Source organism: Electrophorus electricus, chromosome 14 (genome assembly GCF_041902795.1).
Source record: "Electrophorus electricus isolate QZ-2024a chromosome 14, ASM4190279v1, whole genome shotgun sequence".
NCBI lineage: Eukaryota > Metazoa > Chordata > Actinopteri > Gymnotiformes > Gymnotidae > Electrophorus > Electrophorus electricus.
In genome coordinates, this window is record NC_137510.1 from 6,513,132 (window position 1) to 6,536,625 (window position 23,494).

The 23,494-nt window shown below is 39.1% G+C and overlaps 3 protein-coding genes across 11 annotated transcripts; all 3 read right to left on the reverse strand.

The window, feature by feature from the left end:
- Positions 1 to 893: 893 nt before the first annotated feature.
- On the reverse strand, positions 894 to 3,298 carry LOC113583778 (anterior gradient protein 2 homolog). Its single transcript, XM_027020297.3, has 8 exons — positions 3,188 to 3,298; positions 2,904 to 3,024; positions 2,638 to 2,701; positions 1,853 to 1,905; positions 1,610 to 1,686; positions 1,448 to 1,511; positions 1,250 to 1,333; positions 894 to 1,097 (listed from the first exon to the last, which is right to left on the reverse strand). Exons 2-8 carry the CDS (start codon positions 3,019 to 3,021, stop codon positions 1,048 to 1,050), a joined length of 510 nt encoding a protein of 169 aa, XP_026876098.2. The 5' UTR covers positions 3,022 to 3,024; positions 3,188 to 3,298; the 3' UTR covers positions 894 to 1,047.
- A 969-nt stretch (positions 3,299 to 4,267) lies between these two features.
- Positions 4,268 to 11,474, reverse strand: cdk5 (cyclin dependent kinase 5). Its single transcript, XM_081696353.1, has 11 exons — positions 11,302 to 11,474; positions 10,635 to 10,723; positions 10,406 to 10,534; positions 10,029 to 10,085; positions 8,869 to 8,964; positions 7,719 to 7,793; positions 7,471 to 7,567; positions 7,261 to 7,332; positions 6,803 to 6,861; positions 6,312 to 6,392; positions 4,268 to 6,153 (listed from the first exon to the last, which is right to left on the reverse strand). Exons 1-11 carry the CDS (start codon positions 11,336 to 11,338, stop codon positions 6,067 to 6,069), a joined length of 879 nt encoding a protein of 292 aa, XP_081552479.1. The 5' UTR covers positions 11,339 to 11,474; the 3' UTR covers positions 4,268 to 6,066.
- Positions 11,475 to 12,029: 555 nt separating this feature from the next.
- On the reverse strand, positions 12,030 to 22,986 carry abcb8 (ATP-binding cassette, sub-family B (MDR/TAP), member 8). Of its 9 annotated transcripts, none has more exons than XM_081695692.1 (16): positions 22,756 to 22,981; positions 22,061 to 22,391; positions 21,539 to 21,694; positions 21,117 to 21,211; positions 17,388 to 17,493; positions 17,012 to 17,173; positions 16,719 to 16,804; positions 16,190 to 16,287; positions 15,997 to 16,102; positions 15,723 to 15,756; positions 15,466 to 15,602; positions 15,279 to 15,397; positions 14,366 to 14,499; positions 13,838 to 13,985; positions 13,100 to 13,350; positions 12,030 to 12,549 (listed from the first exon to the last, which is right to left on the reverse strand). In XM_081695692.1, the coding sequence occupies exons 1-16, from the start codon at positions 22,854 to 22,856 to the stop codon at positions 12,466 to 12,468; spliced, it is 2,148 nt and encodes a 715-aa protein (XP_081551818.1). In that variant the 5' UTR covers positions 22,857 to 22,981; the 3' UTR covers positions 12,030 to 12,465. The 9 variants fall into 9 exon arrangements, with proteins under 9 accessions (XP_081551818.1, XP_026876115.2, XP_081551821.1 ...); XM_027020314.3 differs by having other exon boundaries at positions 15,279 to 15,373; positions 22,756 to 22,980; XM_081695693.1 differs by lacking the exon at positions 12,030 to 12,549 and having other exon boundaries at positions 13,215 to 13,350; positions 13,795 to 13,985; positions 22,756 to 22,983.
- Positions 22,987 to 23,494: the final 508 nt, after the last annotated feature.

Here is a 23,494-nt window from a genome sequence, read left to right on the forward strand (position 1 = left end):
GAACCAATAGGAACATTTGAAAGAAAAGCTAGACTTGTATTCGTCACATGTTTATATGAGAGGACTCCGGGAAATGAACAAAAGTCTTAATTTTCTTGCTGATTTTAGTCAATACAGCACCACCTATACAAATGAAAATATTTATGTTGTGTATTTTTTTCATATTCGTATGAATTATTGAAAATTTACTCCTGGCATATTAAACAACGTTTTGAGGTTGTTGTTTTTTTTGCATAAGGCGTTACCTCTAGTTTATATATATATACAAAACATTTATGTTGCAAATTGTAAGGAAGACGCTATAATATAGTTACTATTTCTGCTACTGATTATAGGAGAATGGTTGATGGCGTCAAAACAATATCAAACAATACAAGGATGTTAATTGATCCTGAATCTGATTAAATGAATTAATTAATTCATGCCCTTAATTTATGGCAAATGGATGAGCAATATTCTTTGCTGATACTCCATGCACCCTGCCCCATTCACCTCTCAGTAATTTAAACATTACATCATTTAAATCCCGGCAAAATAGAAGCACACAAACCACAAGAAATTTATGAGTGTGTAATCAAGGCTGTCCAATATATTGTATGTGTATTGTTATGGCAGTGTTGGCCTTGCAATTTTTATGTGCAGTCCCCCACAGCTCCATGGGATAAAATTTACAGGCAGCTATAACATCACCCCTACAGAACAGCCAGCCATTCTGGAGCTACAATGATCCACATTTCTGGAGATAGCAAACCCACCATCACACACCTCCTCCCAGGGTAATTCCCAGGATCTTAGCTTCGGGCATTGCATTCATTATTTATATGCCAACATCATGTGGCTGCCCAAAACAACTGCCTTTAGATCATTTATGTTTATTTATTTATATCACTGATACATCAGGTGAAAATTTGGTATTGATAATAACAGGATTCTAAGAAGTATCCAAAGTGAGTTCAAAGATGTATACTGGGTTTCTGTACAATGAACTGATTATTAAGTAGAAACTCTCAGAGGGATGAACAGCCATCTCTCATCATACAGTAGATTTCACAACTCTGCTTTCAGAAACTTCTTAGCTCTCTGCATGTTGCTCAGCACTGTTAATATAAATAGAAATTTTATTATTGCACAAAAATAATGTATGTATATAACATGTTATATGCACTTCTATAATATACTCTTATATTAATCAAAGGAGTTTGAGGTCAGTTAGCACTTCATTGCAATTAAAATCAGCTCTGGCACTTACAAAGTTTCATATCACTTGGTTCATAGGCATACATGCGGTTGGAGTAGCGTCCAGCAATATCAGCCCGAACAGTCATCGAGGGATCTGAAGAAAAACAAAATTGCATTTTTATTAGTTAGTCATTTGAAGAAGGAAAAAAAAAATCTTTGTGCTTAATGGAATCAAACAAGCCACCCCTCTCTGATGTAGTATACTCACCAACAAAGAGGATTCTGGGAACATACTGCCCATCAGGTGACAGGTGCTTGTCTGTGGTCTCATACTGCAAGGAGATAATGAGAAATAAATTAATAAGAATGTTAGCATGGTTAATTGTATTTTAGCATAAATAAAATAAAAAATTTAAAAAATTATAAATACCACTAGATTTAAGAGAACAAAGTCCTTGTCAGCTAACTTCTGGATCTCTCTATCCGCAGTAAAGGCTTTCTTCAGAGCTGATGATGTAATAGAAAATATTTTTGCTTAGCAAAAATGTATCAGTAACTTGTAAAATGGAAATGATGCAACACCTTAAGTGTTAACGTAAATGAACTGCAGAACAAATTTTTGGTACTACAAATTGCGGGACACACCAGCTAGGGTATAACCTAAAGATCTTACCCTGGCTGTGTGGACAGTCATCCAAATGGAAAATGACCATGAGAGGCTTGTTCCTGTGAAAGTAGTTTTATATATTGAAGAAAAAAAGTTCAGATATGCTTATTTAATACATGCGAATAAAAATGTATACATGCTACAGTTCCCTCCACAATTATTGGTTTACCAATATGAGTAAAATATGCTGGCTTAAATTCATTTTAGTGTTTATCAAATTTTGCTTAGAAATATGAGAACCTTTTTTTCTGAGAACCTGGCACACTTTATGAAAACCTCTCGTAAAATTTTTGATGGAATGGGAGAACACAGAACAAAGGATCTAAGACCATTCATCTATACAGAATCTCTCTGGATCATGCTAGTGGCTTGTGTAGTCTCCTCTTTAGATCACCTTGCATGTTTTCATTGCTGTTTAGATGTGGGAACTGAGATTGCTATGGCAAAAGTTTAATTCTGCATTTACAACATCAAAGATCCACCACCAAACATTTGTTTCATTTCATTTATGTACTTTCTGGGTTTCCAATGTGAATGGATGACAAAAGGTGTGTTGCACGTGTGTCATCTCACTTACATTCCATTAAAACAGGATATCATCTATCATTTAAACTATTTAAAATCAATATACTTGAAAATGTAAAACATAAATAGGATATACCTTTTCTAATAATTTCTAGAAGTGTCAATAATTTTGATAATAACCTTTTTTGTTTTAAAAAGGGATTTATAAAAAATAATTATTGTGATTGATACTTCTATACTGTACTAGCAAAGTGAATGTTTCCCACCTTGAGCGTGCCCAGAAGAGTGCTTCCTCGTATGTCTGTGCCCAAAACAGCTGATCACCCCATCCTAGGAAGGAACAGGGGAAAATCAAAAAGGTTTTTTCTTTATGGTTGTAGCGATTCATGACATAGAGACTGTAGTACAATGTAATTTAATAAAGAAAGTGGTTCAAAAAAGAATGAAGCCAATAGGAATAAAACAAAAAACTTTCCTCAGGTTGCAGTCATGTAGATACATAATCTTGTATCACATGCAGAAAGAACCTGACCTCTGGAGAGTGTTTGAGGTTCTACCCTTTCGTTCTTGATGGGTATCTCATTCGGCTTCACTATGGAGCAAGTCAAGGCCACCAGCACCATAAGGACTGACAATAATTCTTTAATCATCTTCTAAAGGTGACCAAAGAAGAACAGTTATGACACTATTGTCAGAAAAGGCTGAAAATGTGCATTATTCTGTTTGACAAATACCTTCTAATATTCTAATCTTCTAAAAGCTTTTTTCTGTTTGTTTGATTTTAGATCATTTTAAAGTAATATTAGATTTATTTACCTTTGCTTTATTATGTCTTGTCTTCAAAGTTATTAAGCTGTATGCTAAAATCTTTTCATAGTCCACACTGATGCACAATGTCTGCTCAAGTATAACCTAATATCTCTGAGGGTGGATATATGTAGAGAAATATGTAAAGAAAATTGCAATGCTGGAACAGGAAACAGTTACACAACATCTTAACGTCTTACAGGAGAGATAATATATTAATGCTAGTGTAATGATGACTCAGTGAACATCCTCAAAAGTATTGTGCTTGTCATAATGTACATCCACATGCTTCATTCTATGAAAGCACTGTATAATTGAACTATTTATCATACAAATATTTAGCAGGCAATTACAACAATATTATTATTTGTTCAGATTTATTTACAGCATCTTTGGGGATCAGCTTCATGTGTGGTTTGTTTTCTAAAATACAGACAACAGGAGGAGAGGATAAGTTGACTGTCACCAGCATAATTGTTAGAAGCCATGTGAGGACAATAAAAACAAGGGCCAAGCACTTATCTTTGCAGGACACAAGTAAAGAGTAGATTTGGATCTTCTCATTGTGATACAAGCATCCCTCAAGGTGGAATACAAACCAACGGCAAGTTGTCAGTGAGTCAAAGAATGGTGAGGGTGGATATGAGAATGTTGTACTTCAATATTTCAAAGACTGCAGAGAGGTCTACGAGGATCAGGACCCGTGACAGATCATTTGATCTGGCGTCATGAGGCTCGGTAGCTGGGATGTGAGCAGTTTCTGTGGAGTGCATTGCTCTGAAGACTGGCTGGATGAGTGTGGACTCAGCTCTCAGCTAATTAACAAGTCATTTGTATGTTCAAATAGGTGTGCTAGCTTGGGAAAACAGGGGATACTCCAGTAAATACTGGGACTGAGAAAGGATGAAGAGGTCTGTATTCCAATTCAGCAACAAACCATGGAACTAACTTAGATCCAGCAGTGAGTCACTGAAAATGCAAATACACAGGGTAAAAAGGTGCATATTAAACTCAAAAAGGATGCCAGCAGCATTAGAGGGCGTTCAATATTTCCCAGGGTCACAAATAACGAGTTAAGCTTGTCTGATGAAATGCATTTAATTGGTCTTTTTTTTTCCAACATAAACCACACATACAGCAGAGCACTAGATATATATATATATATATATAACAAAATTCATTCTTATTCTGTGGTACTATACTACAGAGCTGGAAAACATCTGGATTGTACAGATTTCCTGACAAATTTCTAAGGCTTTTGTAATGATGGGAAATTTCCTGTAGCATTACTTGCAAGCTGCCAAAAATATATGCATGGTTTGTTTCTAAAATTTTTAAATAATAATAATAATAATAATAATAATAATATTTGCATTTGTTGGGGGAATTAGATCCATATTCCTGCCGATACTGATTTTTTAATAAACCGGTACCTGTATTTGATGTAAAAAAAAAAAAAAAAAGGATTACTGCTCACCATACATTCATATTAATAAATACATGCATTCTAATTCTCTTTACAAACCAAATATACTTGAAAAAAAAAAAAAAAAGGTTCACCACCTCAAAAGTATAAGCACCCCCCCCACCCCAAAAAAAGTTGAACTTGACACAATGACACAACCACTATGGAAGGCCTGAAAGCTCTATGCAGTATGTCTGGTATTCATGACAAAAAATTGCAACAATGCGAGCTAAAGTGATGCACTTTGGGGGAAAAATGGGAAAAATTAAAACTATATTTTTGTTGTAGATTTTCCTGTCCTAGAAAAATATGCAGGGGGTAGGAAATATGTTCAAAACAGTTAACAAGTCAAAATCAGTTTGGGACCATTACATGATAAATCTATGATCAAAATTTTGTCTTCGTACCTGCTTGTTTTTAATGTTGCTTGAAAAGTGCCTTCACAAGCCCATGTCTTATCAAAGGACATGATTGTAGAAATACCTGCATACCATTTCTACATGTTTATGTTTAACTTTGAGAACCAACATCTAGTTTACACAAAATTGTTTTCCTTAGTGCAGGCCTGTGAATAGAAATACACAATTAGGACACTGTAGACAGATAACCTCTTGTTCTGAAGTTCTATTCGGTTTGATTCCAAGCCCCAACTGCAAAAACTTGGCTCTGTAAGTCTGACTTTCATGAAGTATTTAAGCAGGTTCACAATGTTCACCTTTTTTAGGCAGGACCAAGACTTTCTTAGGCTAAAATAGGAAGCGTGGAATGATTCCAGTGTTAATATTACACTATGCTACATACGTTCTAGGTATATGTGCAACTCAGGCTATTTAGAATGTAGGCTCTGCTTGTGTGGTCCACTTCATGTAGCATTGCTTAGCCCTTACCAGGGGCTGACGTGATAAAAACCTACCATGTAATTCTACTGAATGTCAGTTTGCAACATGGCGTGTGCACTGAAATGATGAAATGAAACCATTTCAAAATAAGGTTAGAGAAAGCTAGACTAAATATTACTTAAAATGCTTTATACCTAAAGCTTATTGACACTTTTACACATTATAGAGGGAAAATGGGCCGAAAACACAGAGTTAAATGACGAATACTCCGAGGTGCAGGGCGGGAGGTGAGAATTCTATTTTGCCTAAAAACTTTCTGTACACAACCATTTGATAGGCTGGTCAGCAACCCTTCAATTATTCACAAATCTTATCTTGCTTTCATCATTATTTGTAGAAAGAACATTTGGCAATAAACTTGACCAACTATGAATGGCCAAAACCTCTTCAGACATGTTATTCTGTGACAGCCATATGAACTTGTTGCAGAAAGGGTAGATGAAAACTGGAAGAGTTTCAGGGGGATTTGTGAGGTATGACTGCGCTGGTCCATTCTGAAGAGAGAGGTTCCAGAGATTATGATACTATGGTGGGCAGAAATCTGCAAAGTATGGGTGTTGCAGTGCCTCCTCTGCTGAAATCCGCTGCACTGGATTGCATTTTAGAAGATTCTGTGAAGAAAACAAGAAATAGAATCAAATACATGGACGATATATGATATGGGCTTGAATAGATACAGGCTTTTGCCTATTTAATATTCATTTTGAAAAAATGGATTTGAATAAGCACGCATGTATTACGTGCAAAGGCATCATCTCTAATGACCTACTTGTAGAAGGTCCCGTCCCGTGCTACTAAGTTTAGGGACAACATTCACGAGTGATGTGGTTGCAGGGTACATTGGATATGGCTATGAACAGGAGAGAAAAAAAAAAAGGATTATTAAGAGATTATTCTATAAATGTTAAGGCATGCAATCTCAATACATATTATATTATATTATAAAAGGTTTTGGACTTTTTTGACCATGATGATGCACATTACATCACAAACTAAAAATACTGTACTCCAACAATTGTTAAACTAATGCACACCCACTAACTGTCTCAAGGCCAGATTTTTCGGACTTATCGTCAGCTTTTAAAACACACACATGGTGCCATGACCTGTTTATCACTTTGCTGCCTTTTACATGGCATTTCATGAGCTTACCAGCATGTAACATGCACACTGGATTCTGTTATTCACTTATTAATTACTTATTAATAATCACAGCTAACAAAAAGCAGCTATACATGTTGCGCAGAAGGCATGATGTACCTTATAATCTGGAAGCTTGGTCATGGTCTGCCACTGTTCCTCTGTTGGTGTGCCCAGCAATGTGCCAGTGTTAAAGAAGTAGCACACCAAAAGACTGTAAAGCATTATCCTTACCATTAGCAGAATTAAACTTTAACATGTGGAACTGCCATCTTGAGTTTGTATGAAAAAAAAACCCAAAACAAAAAAAAAACAAAACAAAAAAAACTTTAGGCACAAGGTAAATTCAAGCAAAGAGCTTCACTAATGTTTCTGTAAATGTTTTGCTATGCACTTCTAGTATTTGGTTGTTAGAGCTCCATTATGTCAGTACATGCATTAGTCATTTACAAACTACATAGGATAACTCTGAAAAGATTTTCATGTCCTTGATTTGATAGATAAATAATGAGACACCCAAGTAGCTAAGAATCACTATAATGTTTGGCAAACCACATGAGAAACAGAAACTGAAGGATATCTAAAAATCCTCTTCAGCTGGTCATCGACATCATTGCCTGGAAAAAGTGGTCGACCTGCATTTGCCAGCTCTAAATGCAAATGAGAGAAAGAGAGAGAGAGAGAGAGAGAGAGAGAGAGAGAAAAAAATCTAAATTCAGGCGATGAAAACTTAACTTCAAACAAGTAAAGCCATGCATTTACTGCAGTTCTCCTCTCACGTTTCCTACCTGCGAATATGCATCCAGCTGACCACATGTCAATTGAGGTAGAGTACAACTTGGCACCAAACAAAACATCTGGAGGCCTGTACCACAATGTGACCACCTGAAACAAACCACAACTTGGTCACATCACACACTGAACTTAAGTCAAGTGCTATGGGGGGTTCTGTTCTTAAGGTCATATCATGCCATTACCACAGTCTGGATTTTATATACATCCTAATATATACCCCAACAAAACACATTGCTCTTACCTCAGCAGAGTAGCACCGAACCGGAATTCCAAATGCTCGAGCCAAACCGAAGTCAGCTAACTTAAGTTCACCATTCTAAAAAATAACAAAACAGGCAAAACCAGATTTAACAATCTAATAAGACAAACAATAAGGTCTATTCTTTACAGCAGGAGGAACAGTAGCCATGAGAGGTTTCTCAAACTGGATGGATGCACCTAGATGCAGACCACTTGAGTAAGGTGTAATTAGTGAAAAACAATAAAGATCTAGCCATTTGCTTGACAACACTAAATGCACAGGCTATATATAAGCTTGCATTGGTAAAATTATAAAAATACAAATGCATAAAATTATATATCATATCCAGAAAAAATTCCTGCACATTCACCATCACAACCAGTCTAGCATGAAATAAACCGGATACCTACCCAAGGGGAAAAAATGTTGCACTCTACCACAGCCACAGACATTTTTTAATACATATTTTAGCAATGGATACACAACACATTCAGAAAAGAAAAAGACATTAGTAGTTAGGTTCTCATCATTATGTTGTGACGTCGTGATGTTACTCAGCCTCAACCTGTCTCAGCTGCCATGGCTACTCCTACCACCCCTTGATGTCCCTTCCTGTAACACACCACACTGCCACCCTAGTAAACAACTCTCTGTTGCCCTTACTGGATGTTGTCTTGCGGGATTGGTCTCGGACATATGCACACCTCAGGACAAGACTAGGGCCTCTAGAAAGTTGGACTAGAAAATAAATTGCTTATTTGTTCATTTTTTACATTTATTTTTCTCTTTAAAAATTGTTATTACTGTGGTGACCGTTGTCGGCCAGAGGAGGATTGCCGCCCCCCCCTCTTCTTGGTTCTTCAAGGTTTCTTCCTCATGCTATAGGAAGTTCTTCCCTTGCCACCGTCACCCTTGTCTTGCTCACTGGGGTCTTTGACTTGGACATTTGTAAAGCCGCTTTGTGACATCTATTGTAAAAAGCTCTATATAAAAACATTTTGATTTGATTTGATTATTGAAAGTAGTTGTAATATCCAGAGTCAGGGTTTACAATGGGGTCATCTATATACCAATCTAAGTACACGGGGAGTAGACACAGTCATCTCCGTACCAATTTGAATACATGGGGAGTAGACAGGCATCTCCTTACCCTGTTGATGAGCAGGTTTTGTGGCTTCAGGTCCCGGTGTAGAACATTGCGACTGTGGCAGAAGGCTAGTCCTTTCAGTAACTGGTACATAAAAGACTGAAGGGAACAAAAAAAACAGCACAATTTGAATTGTTGAAGGCTGCAAATAATTTATTCTTTGAAAACTATAACCCCACCACCATGGACAGTGAAAAGAGGATATTAAACCAGCATATTGACAATTGAATTTTTTTCCAACTTAAATACTTGTACTGCAATCTACTCAATGTAAAATGTGTTTCAATATGGATACAATATAGATGCTCCATAAATTCCTGAAGACAAATGTAAACACAGCTCTGTACCAGCTGAACATTATTTTTTGTCACTCAATTGTGAACATAAACCTCAGATCCCCACCACCCCTCAATTATCACCCATCTGTAGAAATTCTACAAAAAAGAAAAAGCATTACTGCAAAAAGACTCTCACAGTCAACAAAGTCAGTCAAAATTCTGTGCTAATCTCCCTCCTGTAACCATGTGTAATGAAGGCTGAAGGCAGCCACCCTACCCAGGAACAGCAGGTAAACGTAAGTCCTGACCACCAGACCAAAGGGCCAGCTTCGGAGAGTGACGGTCTCCATCGCACTGCTTTCACCTCCAAGGAGTGTCCCCTGTGCATGATACTGTCCAAATGTCCCTCCGCACACAGCTGCCCTTTGTGTCAGGGCCACACCCATGCTCCTCATCAGGGTTCCTCACACTGGGCTACACCATCCCCTCACAGCAGGGGTGGGTTCATCAACCTGGGGCACGCTCCCGATGGCCTCACTGCCATCCCACTTCTGACACCATGTGTAACATCTGCATTTTGGCAGGTACATCAGTGCATATTGTAAACTGAACAGCCCCAAAGTGAGTCCCTAGTCTGTAAGATCTATGATGCTGGCTGAAATAACCAAACAATGATGCTTTATAAGACCTGAAGACTTCAGATATGCCCAACCTTTCTTTTGCTGATCCACTCCAACCAATACAATAGTTCCAATGTTAATGTAACATACTTCAGGGACACCGATGTCCAGGAGTAGAGCTGGATCTCTACAATGATACACTGTTCAAATGTCTAACAACATTGTTCAATATCTTTCATGTTATAGCACACAAATGGAACCAAACCTTTACAATCTCTGGATCCAAGTCTCCATTGCAGCTGTCAAAATATTTCTTTAGATCCTGTTAATGAGAAGACACATCAAAGTTATATATGACAATGCAAGCAGTTAGGATTTTACAAATAGAATTTTACAGAAAAAGAGTACACATACAGATAGACGGCATAGTCCATGTAAGCATACATTAAAAACTTCAGCTGGTAGATCTTTGCCTTTCTTGCCCTTGCCTTTAAAAACAACAGTACTAGTTGTTGCAGGGGAATGGAACTAGAAGTCACCTTGCTGCTATCCATAATCACAAAACCCCTTGCAGATCAGTCTTCCAACTCTATGATCTTTTGGAAGACCTGTCATGAACAAAATGATGCAACTTTGTCTTACCTGGTCACAGTACTCAAACACTAATGTCAGCTTTTTATCACTGTGTAGAACATCGTGTAACCTCACAATGTTTTTATGCTTCAGCTCTTTCAAGAGGCATATTTCTCTTAAGGCTGAACTTGGAACACCCTACAATGAAAGTCATCAGAGAGAAAATTAATGCTTCACATATTCAAGTCTATAGAATGTTCTTCCCGAGCATGTCGCTGATAGCGTCTAATGTACATACCTCGTCATCATCATCCAGTCTAACCCTTTTCAAGGCCACGATCTCGTGTGTCTCTCTGTTTTTAGCTTTAAAGACAGTCCCATAGGTACCTGTCGTAAGAGAAACATAAGGACACTCAGGTGAAACATGTGAGACGTCTGTCTAGGTCTACGTCAGTCATTACAGACGGCTGCAGTCGTCCTTTGACAGAACACTTGCGTTAGAAACATTTTTATTTCGTTATTCAATTAAGTTAAATGTAGAGCAGATTTGGAGCGCGTGCATTTGTATTTAAACGTGAATGTTTTGCAGCATATTTGAACTACTTAGCATTAGCTAACTTAGCTATCGTTTTGTACAGAAGCTTAATTCATCAATCTCACAGACCAGATACCAGTAATTTCGCACTTTTTCCCTTGTTTTGAAACACCTGACCTACCTAGCTAGCTAGGTTTCCTCATACAAGGTCATAATGTATTAATGGCAAATTTTAATAATCATTCTTAGTTCTTAACACATGTACTACAGCTCAATTTCAAAATTTCAACCTAGTTTGGCCTTCGCCAGTAAAGCTAGCCTAAGTACCTCTGAAGCCGGTTAGCCGGCTGGCTAGCTAGCTAGCAACGGGAGTAGCGTCTCTCCCTACCAGTGAAGGGGGGTTGGTTAGCTAGCTAGCGCATTAACTTACCCTCTCCAATCTTTTCTAGTTTTTCATACTTCTGCATGTTTACCAGTAAAACTAGCTATAAGTAGCTAGCTGGCTGATTCAACGACGTATTCCTAAATATTGATCGCTGGCTAAGATAATTTGATCACACAGCGTTCTATTGATATTGCTGGCTAGTCAACAAGAGAAGGGGCGTGGCAAGAAGACAGCTGCTCAAAGATGGCCACGGTGCTACGACAGTTCAAAATAAAAGTAGCTGTACTGTGTTTTGCAGACGTAGGTGTTTGATTAATATAGTAAAATCAGTCTTTCAAAAGGTTGTCTTTCGGTTCTGGAAGAACACTTTATTGCGTTTAAAATAATTAAACTGGTAGTATTTATAGCTACATAAAATATAAGAACAATATGTATATGTACTGTCCAGTATGCTTCAAAAAATTAAAGGAGATATTTTAAAAATTCAGCCACATAGAAAAAAACTGTTGTGTTCTGTTACTAGGTGCCCTTATGCCATTTTCAATCAATGAAAATTGAACAATTTATTGGACTATTTACTAGCGCTCTGTTCAGTTATTTGGGTGTGTGGCAAATACATTGCCACAGTGGGAAAAAATATAACATGCAAAAAAGTATATAAACATAGGAAAATGTATTTATAATCACTAAATCTATGTGCACTTCCATTGGAGACAAACTAATTAATAAGGGAAGGTGTAGCAAGAAGACAATTAACTATTGAGAAGACTAACTATTGTTAGTAGTGGGGTTGGTTTATTTCAACTTTGAAGGGCAACACACTGCTCACAACCAAAGTCAGCTACGTCAAGCAGTCCAGTAACATCAAATATAAATCTCAGTTCCTGTTTGGCTATTCATTTATTCATGAAATCTCAATACTAACAATTAAACAATTAATAAGTTATCATACACTGATATACATAAATATTTAAAAAAGCATTACAGATGTACAATCCATAATTTATACCTCCTTATCGCAGAATCCATTGCAATTAAAATCTACCAAAACAGTGTGAAGTACCCTGTTAAATATTAGGCTAAACAAATAATAAACTTTATAATTAAACGTAATTTAACATTTTTTAAATTTACATCTAGTAAATTCTGAATTGGACCACATTAATGGAGCTTTGGACTATACTGTAGTTCTTCTAGCTGCTCCTTTATTCAGTTTTGTCCATTGGATCTTTGTCTTCTTATTAGTTCAGCATACAGACCTCCTTTACTCAGTAACTCCAGGTGAGTTCCAGCCTTTCAAAGGAAAATATAAATAACTATTAAAAAGTGTGTGTTAGTTGCTCTGAAACATATTGGAAAAGAACACCAAGGCACAACTTCCAGTGCCTTTAAAACAACTCTTGTAATAATGTAAATAGATCAATGTGTTCTAAAATGGTGGCAGATCAAGATTCGTATATTAAAGTAATCAATATAGCATGCCTTAATTTTCTGTATAATTTTCTTAATGTTCTGTATAGTCTTTATAACAGCACACATTTACATCACAACAGATTCAAATAAATACAATTACCACAGAGCTGAACTTTAGCCTTCTACTTCAAATACTGTGAATTTTCTTTTGTCCACAATGAATAGAAACGTTACCCCACAGTTGTCTATAGTTATATTTCTCCAGTCTTTCACAAAATGTCTCCGTTAGCTACATGACTTATGTCAACAGTAAAGTAACTAGGTCAATAAGAAGTCTAGACTTTGGACAATCCATTCATAATGCTTGCAGGCTCGGACCCTGCTGAAGAAGGTAATCAGTGTGATGCAAACAGGTCACCAATCTCCTCACCTCTACCATCCTGCCATTACTCATGACACAGATGATGTCTGCTCCCTGGATGGTGCTGAGGCGGTGGGCGATGACGAGGACCGTGCGCCCTGTGGTGGCCCTGTCCAGTGCCTCCTGGACCACACGCTCCGATTCGGCATCCAGCGCACTTGTGGCCTCATCCAGGATGAGGACAGTGGGGTTTTTAATGAGTGCGCGGGCGATGGCAATTCTCTGCTTCTGACCCCCCGACAGAGTCACCCCCCGTTCACCTGCACGCCAAACACCATGTGGACATGCGTTATATGAACTGTTATTATCTTACACAGCATAAGATGTCAAATATCCCATGCCAAACCATTAGAGCTTCACATAGGGACCAGCCCACTCACTTCGCACCAGCAACCACATCAGGAGATTTTCACATTATATATATATATATATATATATATATATATATATATATATATATATATATATATATATATATATATATATATATATATATATATATATATATATAAATAAAAGTACACACAAACATGACACATTTAACTCTGCTGTAATCAGTGTTGCCACAGTAACTAAAAGCCTTCCTTCCAACCGTATTTAACACATGCTAATTCTTTTAGCTAATGTAAAATGAGCAGGATAGTGGGCTATTAGGTTGACATGGTCTAGTCACTGATGAGGTCATGAAAATAGCATGCAAGTACCATTTTAAAATGTGCCAGATCTGGGGCTCAGCTCAAGTCTCACCCACTACAGTGTTGTAGCCCTCTGGGAAGCCTGCGATGAATGCGTGAGCATTAGCCTGCTTGGCTGCAGCCACCACCTCAGCATCTGTGGCAGCAGGCTTTCCAAAGCGGATGTTCTCCATCACAGAGGTGCCAAACAGCACAGGCTCCTGCAATCAACACCGGTGGCAAAAACTGGAATTTAAAATTATACTGACAGTCAAAGATGTGGATAGCCAATGCCAGAGTAGGTGATGTCTATCAGGGTTGCTGGTGCCTTTCTACAAGAGGTTTCTGTTGGTGAAGAAATATGGTGTTTCCTTACTAAAAACAGGAGGAAGGCAACAGCTCTCATAGATGGATATACACCTATAATGTTTGTCAGCATTGGACAATTGCTAGCTCTAAACTCCATGTGTATAAAGTGTAGGACTGGCATCATTGAACCCTGTCCATAAAACTGCACTATTTATTATAAAAAACCTCGATCTCATACTCTTCTTACTTCTAGTAAAAAAAATTCAGTACCAATACCAATAATAAGACATGCCTGACTAATGAATCCAATGACTTCTCCCCTAAGCCAGGATGGGTCGAGCGTCCTGATATCCAGACCATCCAGCATAATCACACCGCTGTCTGGGTCATAGAAACGCTCCAGTAAGGCAGCCACAGTCGACTTGCCTGAGACAAAGACAGACAGAAAGGGTGAACAAATCCAGCACAATAAACAGAACCAGTCAGTTAGTCCAACACGGTATAGTGGTAGCATTACCAAACACTATACCTCAAACACAGGTCAAAGGAGGAACCATCTTAATATGAAGGAATGAAGTTACACTTATATAGTACATTTCTTAGTACCCAAGGTCACTTTGCAATCACTACACACTACACAACGATTTTACATCCGGTCAATAGACCGGTGATGATAACCAATTGGTCTGTCAGCCTTAACACCATATTCAATTTACCTTGCATGTCAGACAAATCAATTAACAGTTCAATCAACAAATGTATAAAACCTACAAGAAAAAGCATAAATCATATCCTCTTTGAAGACTACCGTCTGTAGCTAAATTAGTATATTAAAAGATATTCTAAGGTGTGACACATAGTCTGCAAGAAAACACAATGCTGAGGACATCAGTTTTCAGATTGCATTGTTCAAGTCAACTATATAGCGATGTACCATAGGATTACCTCTGCACAGCATCTTAAATTCAACTCAAATTCGAATGTATTTGTAAAGCACTTTTTACAACACATGCTGTCACCAAAATGTGGCAGCAACAAGAAAAAACTGAAAGCAGGAGAAAGAAACCTTGAGAGGAACCCGTGCTCAGAAAAGGAACTCATTCTTCCCTCCAAGTTTGCCACTGGATGGAAAATAGCACATAATGAATAAAGATGCTTTTGCTTTAACTTTAATTATCTGGGGGGGGGGGGGGGGGGTATACTACCTCCACCAGATTCTCCAACTATAGCCACAGTTTTACAAGGACGGAGAGTTAGGCTGAAATTCCTGAGGATCTCACTTCCAGGTCTTGTGGGGTAGCTACAACACAGCATAGAAACAGAACTGAAAGGTTTCCATGAAGAATGTTCAGTACCATGTCTGCTACATAGGAGGCTGGGAAGACAGGCTACCTAAAGTAGATGTTAAGGAAGTCCACTCTTCCAGTCAAAGAATTGTGAGGGATGCGTTCCCCTCCTGCCAGAGGTATAGAGGGCTCCAAAGTGAGGTACTCAAAAACACGGGCTCCTGCACTAATGCCTCTTACCATCTTAGTCAGAAGACAGCACAGATCACAATTAATAGGTGGATTAAAACTTATATATCAATATAGAAATGTAATAAACCTTAATAAAAAAACAATATGGTCATTATGGAATGTGTCAATTACCTGCCCAAACAGAATTGAGATGTTGGCCAAAGATCTGCAAAAAATTAGAGGTATGAGACATTGAAACAACAACAACAACAACACCACCACATTTGATCCCAAAAACCCAAAATATATTTTTACTTCAATCAACGGGAAAAAAATAAAATAAAATCGGAATTTATTTACTGTTTATTTACTTCAATAGTCAAAACTGAATTTGAAGCATTATACAGATTCTAGAGCCAATGAATACTGAAACAGCAATAAGGTGGTGTGGCATTAAAAGGCCTACCTTTGAACTGTTTGAGAAGCAACTAAAAATGACATTAGGTCACCAGGAGACATGTCGTTATTAGCCATCAAAGACCCACCAGCAAAAATAGTGCCTAGGACTATGCCTGATAAAGACAAATGAAAACTCAATCTTCAGTAGTATATTTAAATTATTTTAAATTATTAGAAATGGTACTGTACTGAGCACTCACAGTTTAATACAATGTTTGATAGGCCTTGAAACACTGCAATCCCTGTCCCTAAAGCTTCATTCATGATGGCAGACTTCTCAACCTCTGCAGCATACATTCTGAACCAGACACATGCAAATTCTTTCCATCATATCACTGACAACACCCATTTTTGACATGTTTAGAATATCTAACGACAAGTAGTGGCTTCATGATAATTACTGCAACACGATTAGTGATTGTTTTTCCCAATTTGTAGTATAAAGCAAATACATATTGCTTTAAATTGCAGTTTTTGGCATTGCAACATGGAGATTGGTGATTTAGTAAAACTAAGAGCTAGTAAAATGTGTAAATTGATCATATACTCTGCTACTGAATTATTTTCATAGCTTCTATTCATTTTTCTTTCATTAATAACTAGAAATTTAATCTTCTGATACAGGTTGCTACTGCTGTTACTGTAGAGTATGTTACTTTTACTGGAGAACATGTTACTGTTACTGAAGTAAATGCAATGTGAATTAGACTGAAGATGAAGACGACCCACTCCAGTTCTCTGTCCTCCATGGCAAAGGCCCTCACGGTTCGAACATTTCCAAGGGCCTCGTCTGCCACTCCTGTAGCTTTAGAAACCTATGAGTAAAAACAGGGATTTCATTTACAAATAATACTGCATGTGAAGCTAGAAATGGGTCCATGCAAATTGTAGTTACTGAAGCATCTGAACCATTTACTTATCTATCTGGAGTATTTATACATTTAAAATTTCAAACACGTGATGCTATTGCACCTCACTCATGTACCCCCAGACCCTGCACCACATCTTGAGCTGGTTTTTACCTGCTCCTGAGCTTTCCTGGAGAGCCTGCGCAGGAAAGACCCGATGAGAGCACCCGCGCCTACAAGGCAGGGCAGCATGACCACCATCAGACCCGTCAGCTTTGGTGAGATGATGTACAGTGAGACGAAGCAGCCCACTGTCTGAGTAATGCTTCGCAAACCCTGTCGACAACAGGACGAGGTTAAACAGTACAGAAAACAGGAATGGTAGAGGACAGGTTAGCCCCTTCATAGTTGAATGCAAAGAAGCTGCACTGAATATCAGCCAACAACATTTTGCATTTCATATCTACATCACATTCTTTTAAGGTACAATGGTAAAATGTGCCCTTACCTCTAAGAGACTAAGGCGTCAAGATGGGACGCCATGACTTACCTGAGAGACAACAAGCTTGAAAGAGGATTTGAACTCCTGAATGTCGGCTGTGAGGCGGTTAACAAGCTGGCCTGTCTTGTTGGCATCAAAGAATGCAACATCTTGTCTGCAAGAGTAAGAACAACGGTTTGGTAGATCCCAGCCTTTGTTGAACTTGTTTTCAGAGCTTGTTCCTGTGCTTCCATGATTAGTGCATCCATTCTGACTTTCAATCCAGCCTTTTCCATCCATTGGTAGGATTTTTCCATATCAGCCAATTCCAATATTCGTCAGTACCTACTGTGCAAGTTTTTTTTCCTTCCATGATAATTCCTGCTCCTCACTCCCATCCACCTCAGGTTTCTGCTGTCTGAGGTACTCACTAAGCACTTCATTACTTGGGGCTGTCTTCCTGGTGTACCCCTAGCTCTTGTTTGTTTCATCTGATGCTCACTAGTCCTCGGCCCCTCTCCTTCCACTTAGTGTACAGTCTCAGAGTGTACACTGCATACACTGTAAGGCGTTTCCTTGTCTTGATGTCAGTGGCTTCTATCTCCTCTTTCCCCAGCTTAATAGGCCAGTGAGGTATATGATGACTGGTAGAGTGTAGGTGTTGATCCAGATCTTATTATTCAGCTGACTTCTTAGGACTTGCCTCACATTTTGTAGGTATTTTACTGTAGCTGCTTTCCTTGTGGCCTCAACATGATTCCCATTTGCCTGTGGGATTCCAAGTTACTTGTGGCTGTCCTCAACATCTGCACTGTTAATTTCTGGTAGTGTGATCCCCTCAGTTCTAGCTACCTTCCTTCTCCTTGTAACCATCCAACCACACTTTTCCAGTCCGAAAGACATTCTGATGTCGCTGCCTCAGGTAAGGAGAGCTTGCTGTACTTCTCAGGTACCTTCAGGTGCCTTATGCCTTTCTGCAACTCTTATAGGCCTTGGAGACTACCAAGTAAAGATTAACAGCTCTGACGACCCACCTGAAGAGGGAAATCGAAGCCAGGAGAAAAAACAGGATGTTCTCACATGAGCCATCCAAAGTGTATTCTCGGTGGAAGGGAAACATCATGAGACCAGACCCACCAAAGCTGGAGACTGAACAGTACTGGAAAAGCATATGGGAAAAGGAGGCATCACAACAACAATGCTCAGTGTTTACTGAACCTGGGTACAGACCACAGCAACAATATCCAGTAACCATCATGGTAGGGAATTGTTAGGATATTACGCAGGACCCTCCAGCTCCCAGGCCTCTGGTAGAGGTTAAAGTGGGGAAAAAAAATGAGATCACCTGGAAGAGGGTAAGTGGGAAATTTCTATATTTAAAAAAATAATTTATATATAGGGAGCTGGCTCTTTGGTTCAGTGGTCAGAGCTCATGGTGACCTCCTGTCACCCCTGGGTTTGAGCCCTAGGTTCGAGCCATGGATAGGGTGGCTGTCTTCAGTTTTCAATACATATGGTGTCAGAAGTGGAATGGCAGTGAGGCCATCGGGAGCGTGCCCCAGGTTGATGAACCCACCCCTGCTGTGAGGGGATGGTGTAGCCCAGTGTGAGGAACCCTGATGAGGAGCATGGGTGTGGCCCTGACACAAAGGGCAGCTGTGTGCGGAGGGACATTTGGACAGTATCATGCACAGGGGACACTCCTTGGAGGTGAAAGCAGTGCGATGGAGACCGTCACTCTCCGAAGCTGGCCCTTTGGTCTGGTGGTCATGACTCACGTTTACCTGCTGTTCCTGGGTAGGGTGGCTGCCTTCAGCCTTCATTACACATGGTTACAGGAGGGAGATCAGCACAGAATTTTGACTGACTTTGTTGACTGTGAGAGTCTTTTTGCAGTAATGCTTTTTCTTTTTTGTAGAATTTCTACAGATGGGTGATAATTGAGGGGTGGTGGGGATCTGAGGTTTATGTTCACAATTGAGTGACAAAAAATAATGTTCAGTTGGTACAGAGCTGTGTTTACATTTGTCTTCAGGAATTTATGGAGCATCTATATTGTATCCATATTGAAACACATTTTACATTGAGTAGATTGCAGTACAAGTATTTAAGTTGGAAAAAAACATTTCAATTCAATTGTAAATATGCTGGTTTAATATCCTCTTTTCACTGTCTATGGTGGTGGGGTTATAGTTTTCAAAGAATAAATCATTTGCAGCCTTCAACAATTCAAATTGTGCTGTTTTTTTGGTGCCTTCAGTCCTTCATGTACCAGTTACTGAAAGGACTAGCCACAGTTGCAATGTTCTACATCGGGACCTGAAGCCACAAAACCTGCTCATCAACAGGGTAAGAAGATGCCTGTCTACTCCCCATGTACTTAGATTGCTATATAGCTGACCCCATTGTAAATCAGTGGAACCACGGTGGAGAGAGTAGATAGTTTCAGGTACCTTGGAGTTCACATCTCGCAGGACCTGTCCTGGTCCCGCCATACCAACTCCCTGGCAAAGAAGGCTCGTCAGCATCTTTACCACCTCAGACGCCTAAGGGACTTCAGACTGCCCTCCAAAGTACTGCGGAACTTCTACACCTGCACTATCGAGAGCATCCTCACGGGGAACATCACAGTCTGGTTTGGGAATAGCACCAAGCAGGACAGACAAGCACTCCAAAGGGTAGTGCGTTCAGCAGAGCGCATCACTCACATGGAACTTCCTGACCTGCAGACCATCTACTACAAGCGGTGCCAGACCAAGGCCAGGAAAATTGTGAAGGACCTCACCCATCCCAACAATAGACTCTTCACTTTGTTGAGGTCAGGGAGGTGCTTCTGCTCCCTGAAGACCAAGACAGAGAGGCTGAAGAGGAGCTTCTTCCCACAGGCCATTCGGGCCCTGAATCAGGGAAACTGATAAACTGTGGGGACCACCACCACCATGTAACATGACTGTATATCTGTACATCTGTATATATAGATTTATACTCAATTACCCTGTTACACAACAACTGTAGATATATTATATAAAATGGATCTGTACATTCTGTAGATTGTGTACATATATACCCAACCATATACATTGTACATTGTGTATATAATCATAATATACATATATTGTACATACATTGTTAATATATTTTTGTACATACATAGAATATATATATTTATCTGCATATATATATTTTTCTCTATGCACCCCTGTTTCTCTTCCTCAGTTTGGACAGAGCACTCTCCACCATTTCACTGCACGTTATACTGTGTATGACTATGTATGTGACGAATAAACCGAACTTGAACTTGAAACCCTGACTCTGGATATTACTACTTTCAATAATCAAATCAAATTATTTATATAGTGCTTTTACAGCAGATGTCACAAAGCAGCTTTACAAATGTCCAAGTCAAAGTCCCCAGTGAGCAAGACAAGGGAAAACTCCCTAGAGCATGAGGAAGAAACCTTGAGAGGAACCAAGTCAAAGGGTGGGGGGGGGGAAATCCTCCTCTGGCTGACAATGGTCACCACAGTAATAATTTTAAAGAGAAAGATTAATTGCTTATTTTTTAAATGTATGTCTAGTCCAACTTTCTAGAGGCCCTAGTCTTACCCTGAGGTCACTTAGGAAGGCTAAATGAGTGCTCTGGCTGCTATGCCAGAGCGCTGAGTTGGAGTCCTGGGTAAGATGGCTGCCTTCAGCCTTTGTTAACTAACACACACACACACACACACACACACACACACACACACACACACACGTATGATGGTTTATTGAATTAATTTAACAATTAGCAGAACAGACCTCATCAGTGACATGAAGAGAGTTTTCCTCATGTTAGCAGCCACTCTCTCCCCAACTCTGGAGAGGAGGATGATGTAACCACAGGTAAGCAGACCCTGATAAACACACACACACACGAGATCAGTACATGGGGCTCAGTTCAGGTTAAGCTGCACACGAGTGTCAGAAATAAGATACTGCTACTTTAAATGAATACCTCATCCAGAAATGGTTAAAGAGATTAAACACCAGTGTGAAGTGTTTAACACTTGATGTCTGACACTTTGGCAATGTTCATCTACTGAAATTTTCCTTTCAATCAGAGTTTACAAATCTGAAAATCCAAGAAGGATCTCATCTTTAATCATACTTCATTCTGATCTCAGTCAACTTCCTGCATGTTCTGAATGACACGAGCAGTCTTTGATCATGTGACATCTCACCTGTAAACCATATAGGCATAGGAGCTTCAGTGCAGGTTCTTGAATGTCCCTCATGTAATTTCCAGCATGTTCCCTCAGGTGTTGGGCAACAACATTGACCAGGTCACCCAGCATTAGAGGAATCTGAATGTTCAGAGCTGCTGCCCCAAATGCAAGCTATCAGAGAACAGAGAAAGCTTTGGTTAATTATCACTTACAGGGTGAATCTTGCAGTTTTCCCTCATCACTATATTTCAACCTATAATAAAACATTTCAAATATATAGCAAATATCAAAAACATGTAATTATAAACTGTCTGGAATGTTATAATGCTTATTTTAAAAAAGTGAGATAAAGCTCCTATATGCGGAATACTGTTTGGGTTAACAAATAGAGTATTTCATAATGCTTAAATTAATTATTGCAAGGTTTATTCAACAACCAGATATAATAATACATGTCTGGATATAGTAAATCTAAATTTCATCTTAACACAGTACCTTATTTTGACTTACTGTACATAATACTTGTATTATACTTACAATAATGGCCCCAACAAGGGCTAATAGCTGTGGCCGAACGAACTCCCAGAGGACACCCCAGCTGAATTCCGGAACTTTCTCTTTAGCATGGACCTCGGCAGGAAGATTATTGTTTACATCGACGTGGCAGTGCGCTACAGTGCTGAACAGCCTCGCAGTAATCGACAAGGCAGCCGGTACCCCCAGAAACGTCAAGGCAACTTTTGGGGAATTGGGGCCCCGTCGTCTGGCTGCTTTTAACACTTTTTGGGTTTGAGCCCACATCTGTTTAAATGAACTAATTTTGGAGGGCTTGGCTGGAGCGTTGGGCCATTGTGGTGCGTGCCCACATCTACAAGACAATAAAGATAATGTGAGCTACGGGTGATTTGTTCTGTGCTACAGTGCGTCAGGAAAACGTGAGGCATTTCTAACAACGTGACAACACCAGCTTAGCTAGCTAATCAGGCAGGAGAAACAGATTTTGCAAGCAGAGACGCGCTGTCGACTACTTTAGAGCTGTAGCTTAGTTTTTAGGTAGCCAGCTAGTATAGCTACTTAACGTTACGTAAAAAGTTTTTTTGCTTGGACACATGACTGCCAAAATATTATCACTAACTTAACGAAACCTCTCACGATCAAACCTTAATTATCTGACTTCAGCTTTAAGTGAACGTAACTTTACAACATAAAACTGGTTTAAGGAGAAATCATACCGGCTGTGATGAAGCGACAGGTTCTTTAAATTAGTACAACGTAAGCGCAACAGTTGATCCAAACCATGCGCCAGACGACCGCAGCGCACCAGGTGAAACATTATGCTTGCCTGCTGTGGATGCAACAAATGTAGATTATGTCTGAGCGTTAACACTTTCAGAAAGGAGAAAGCGCAAGGATTTTACGTGTGCGTCGCCATTTATAAACAATCCCAGAGTGCATCAGTTCTTCAGCCTTATTTTAAAGGTCATTAAATCTGTTAGCGCCACCAAGGCGTTTTGACTTGTGTACGCTTAACAAGAGCAATGTGAAGAAAACATTACTTTATATTGAGAGCGTGTTACCATGCTATTTGGTTTGACATATACATAACAATGATGTGTGCTGTTCATTGAAATGTAATTTTACGTGATAAGTGTGTGCTGTTCATTGAAATGTAATTTTACGTGCAGTGCTTTTAAAATTGACGTTAAAAAGCAGAGTTACATAAATCCAGGGCAAGGCCTCTTCCTTCAGACAGCAAATGTAACCTTGGGCAGTGGCACCGAATATTATAATCATTAATGTAAATAATAAAAATGTGTTTACGACAAATCCACACATATCACAAAGGGACCGGTCCATGAAAAAAGCCAGCAAACCAACGTTCGTCAAAACTCGGTAGCGGACTGAATGTAATGCACACGTGTTAGACGTGAGGACATGAAAGCGTTCCAGCGCCTGGCATGTCTGGAACGC

Coding starts and splice junctions, on each gene's coding strand:
- cdk5 (XM_081696353.1), bottom strand. CDS start 11,338: ATGCAGAAGTATGAAAAACTAGAAAAGATTGGAGAGG. Junction 10,724..11,301: donor ACTAGAAAAGATTGGAGAGG/GTAAGTTAATGC, acceptor CTCTTACGACAG/GTACCTATGGGACTGTCTTT. Junction 6,393..6,802: donor CCAAGCTTCCAGATTATAAG/GTACATCATGCC, acceptor TCCTGTTCATAG/CCATATCCAATGTACCCTGC.
- abcb8 (XM_081695692.1), bottom strand. CDS start 22,856: ATGTTTCACCTGGTGCGCTGCGGTCGTCTGGCGCATGGTTTGGATCAA. Junction 22,392..22,755: donor CTGTCGCTTCATCACAGCCG/GTATGATTTCTC, acceptor ATTGTCTTGTAG/ATGTGGGCACGCACCACAAT. Junction 15,757..15,996: donor GCTTCTCAAACAGTTCAAAG/GTAGGCCTTTTA, acceptor AATTTTTTGCAG/ATCTTTGGCCAACATCTCAA.
- LOC113583778 (XM_027020297.3), bottom strand. CDS start 3,021: ATGATTAAAGAATTATTGTCAGTCCTTATGGTGCTGGTGGCCTTGACT. Junction 1,906..2,637: donor CTCTTCTGGGCACGCTCAAG/GTGGGAAACATT, acceptor CTACTTTCACAG/GAACAAGCCTCTCATGGTCA. Junction 1,334..1,447: donor TCCCAGAATCCTCTTTGTTG/GTGAGTATACTA, acceptor GTTTTTCTTCAG/ATCCCTCGATGACTGTTCGG.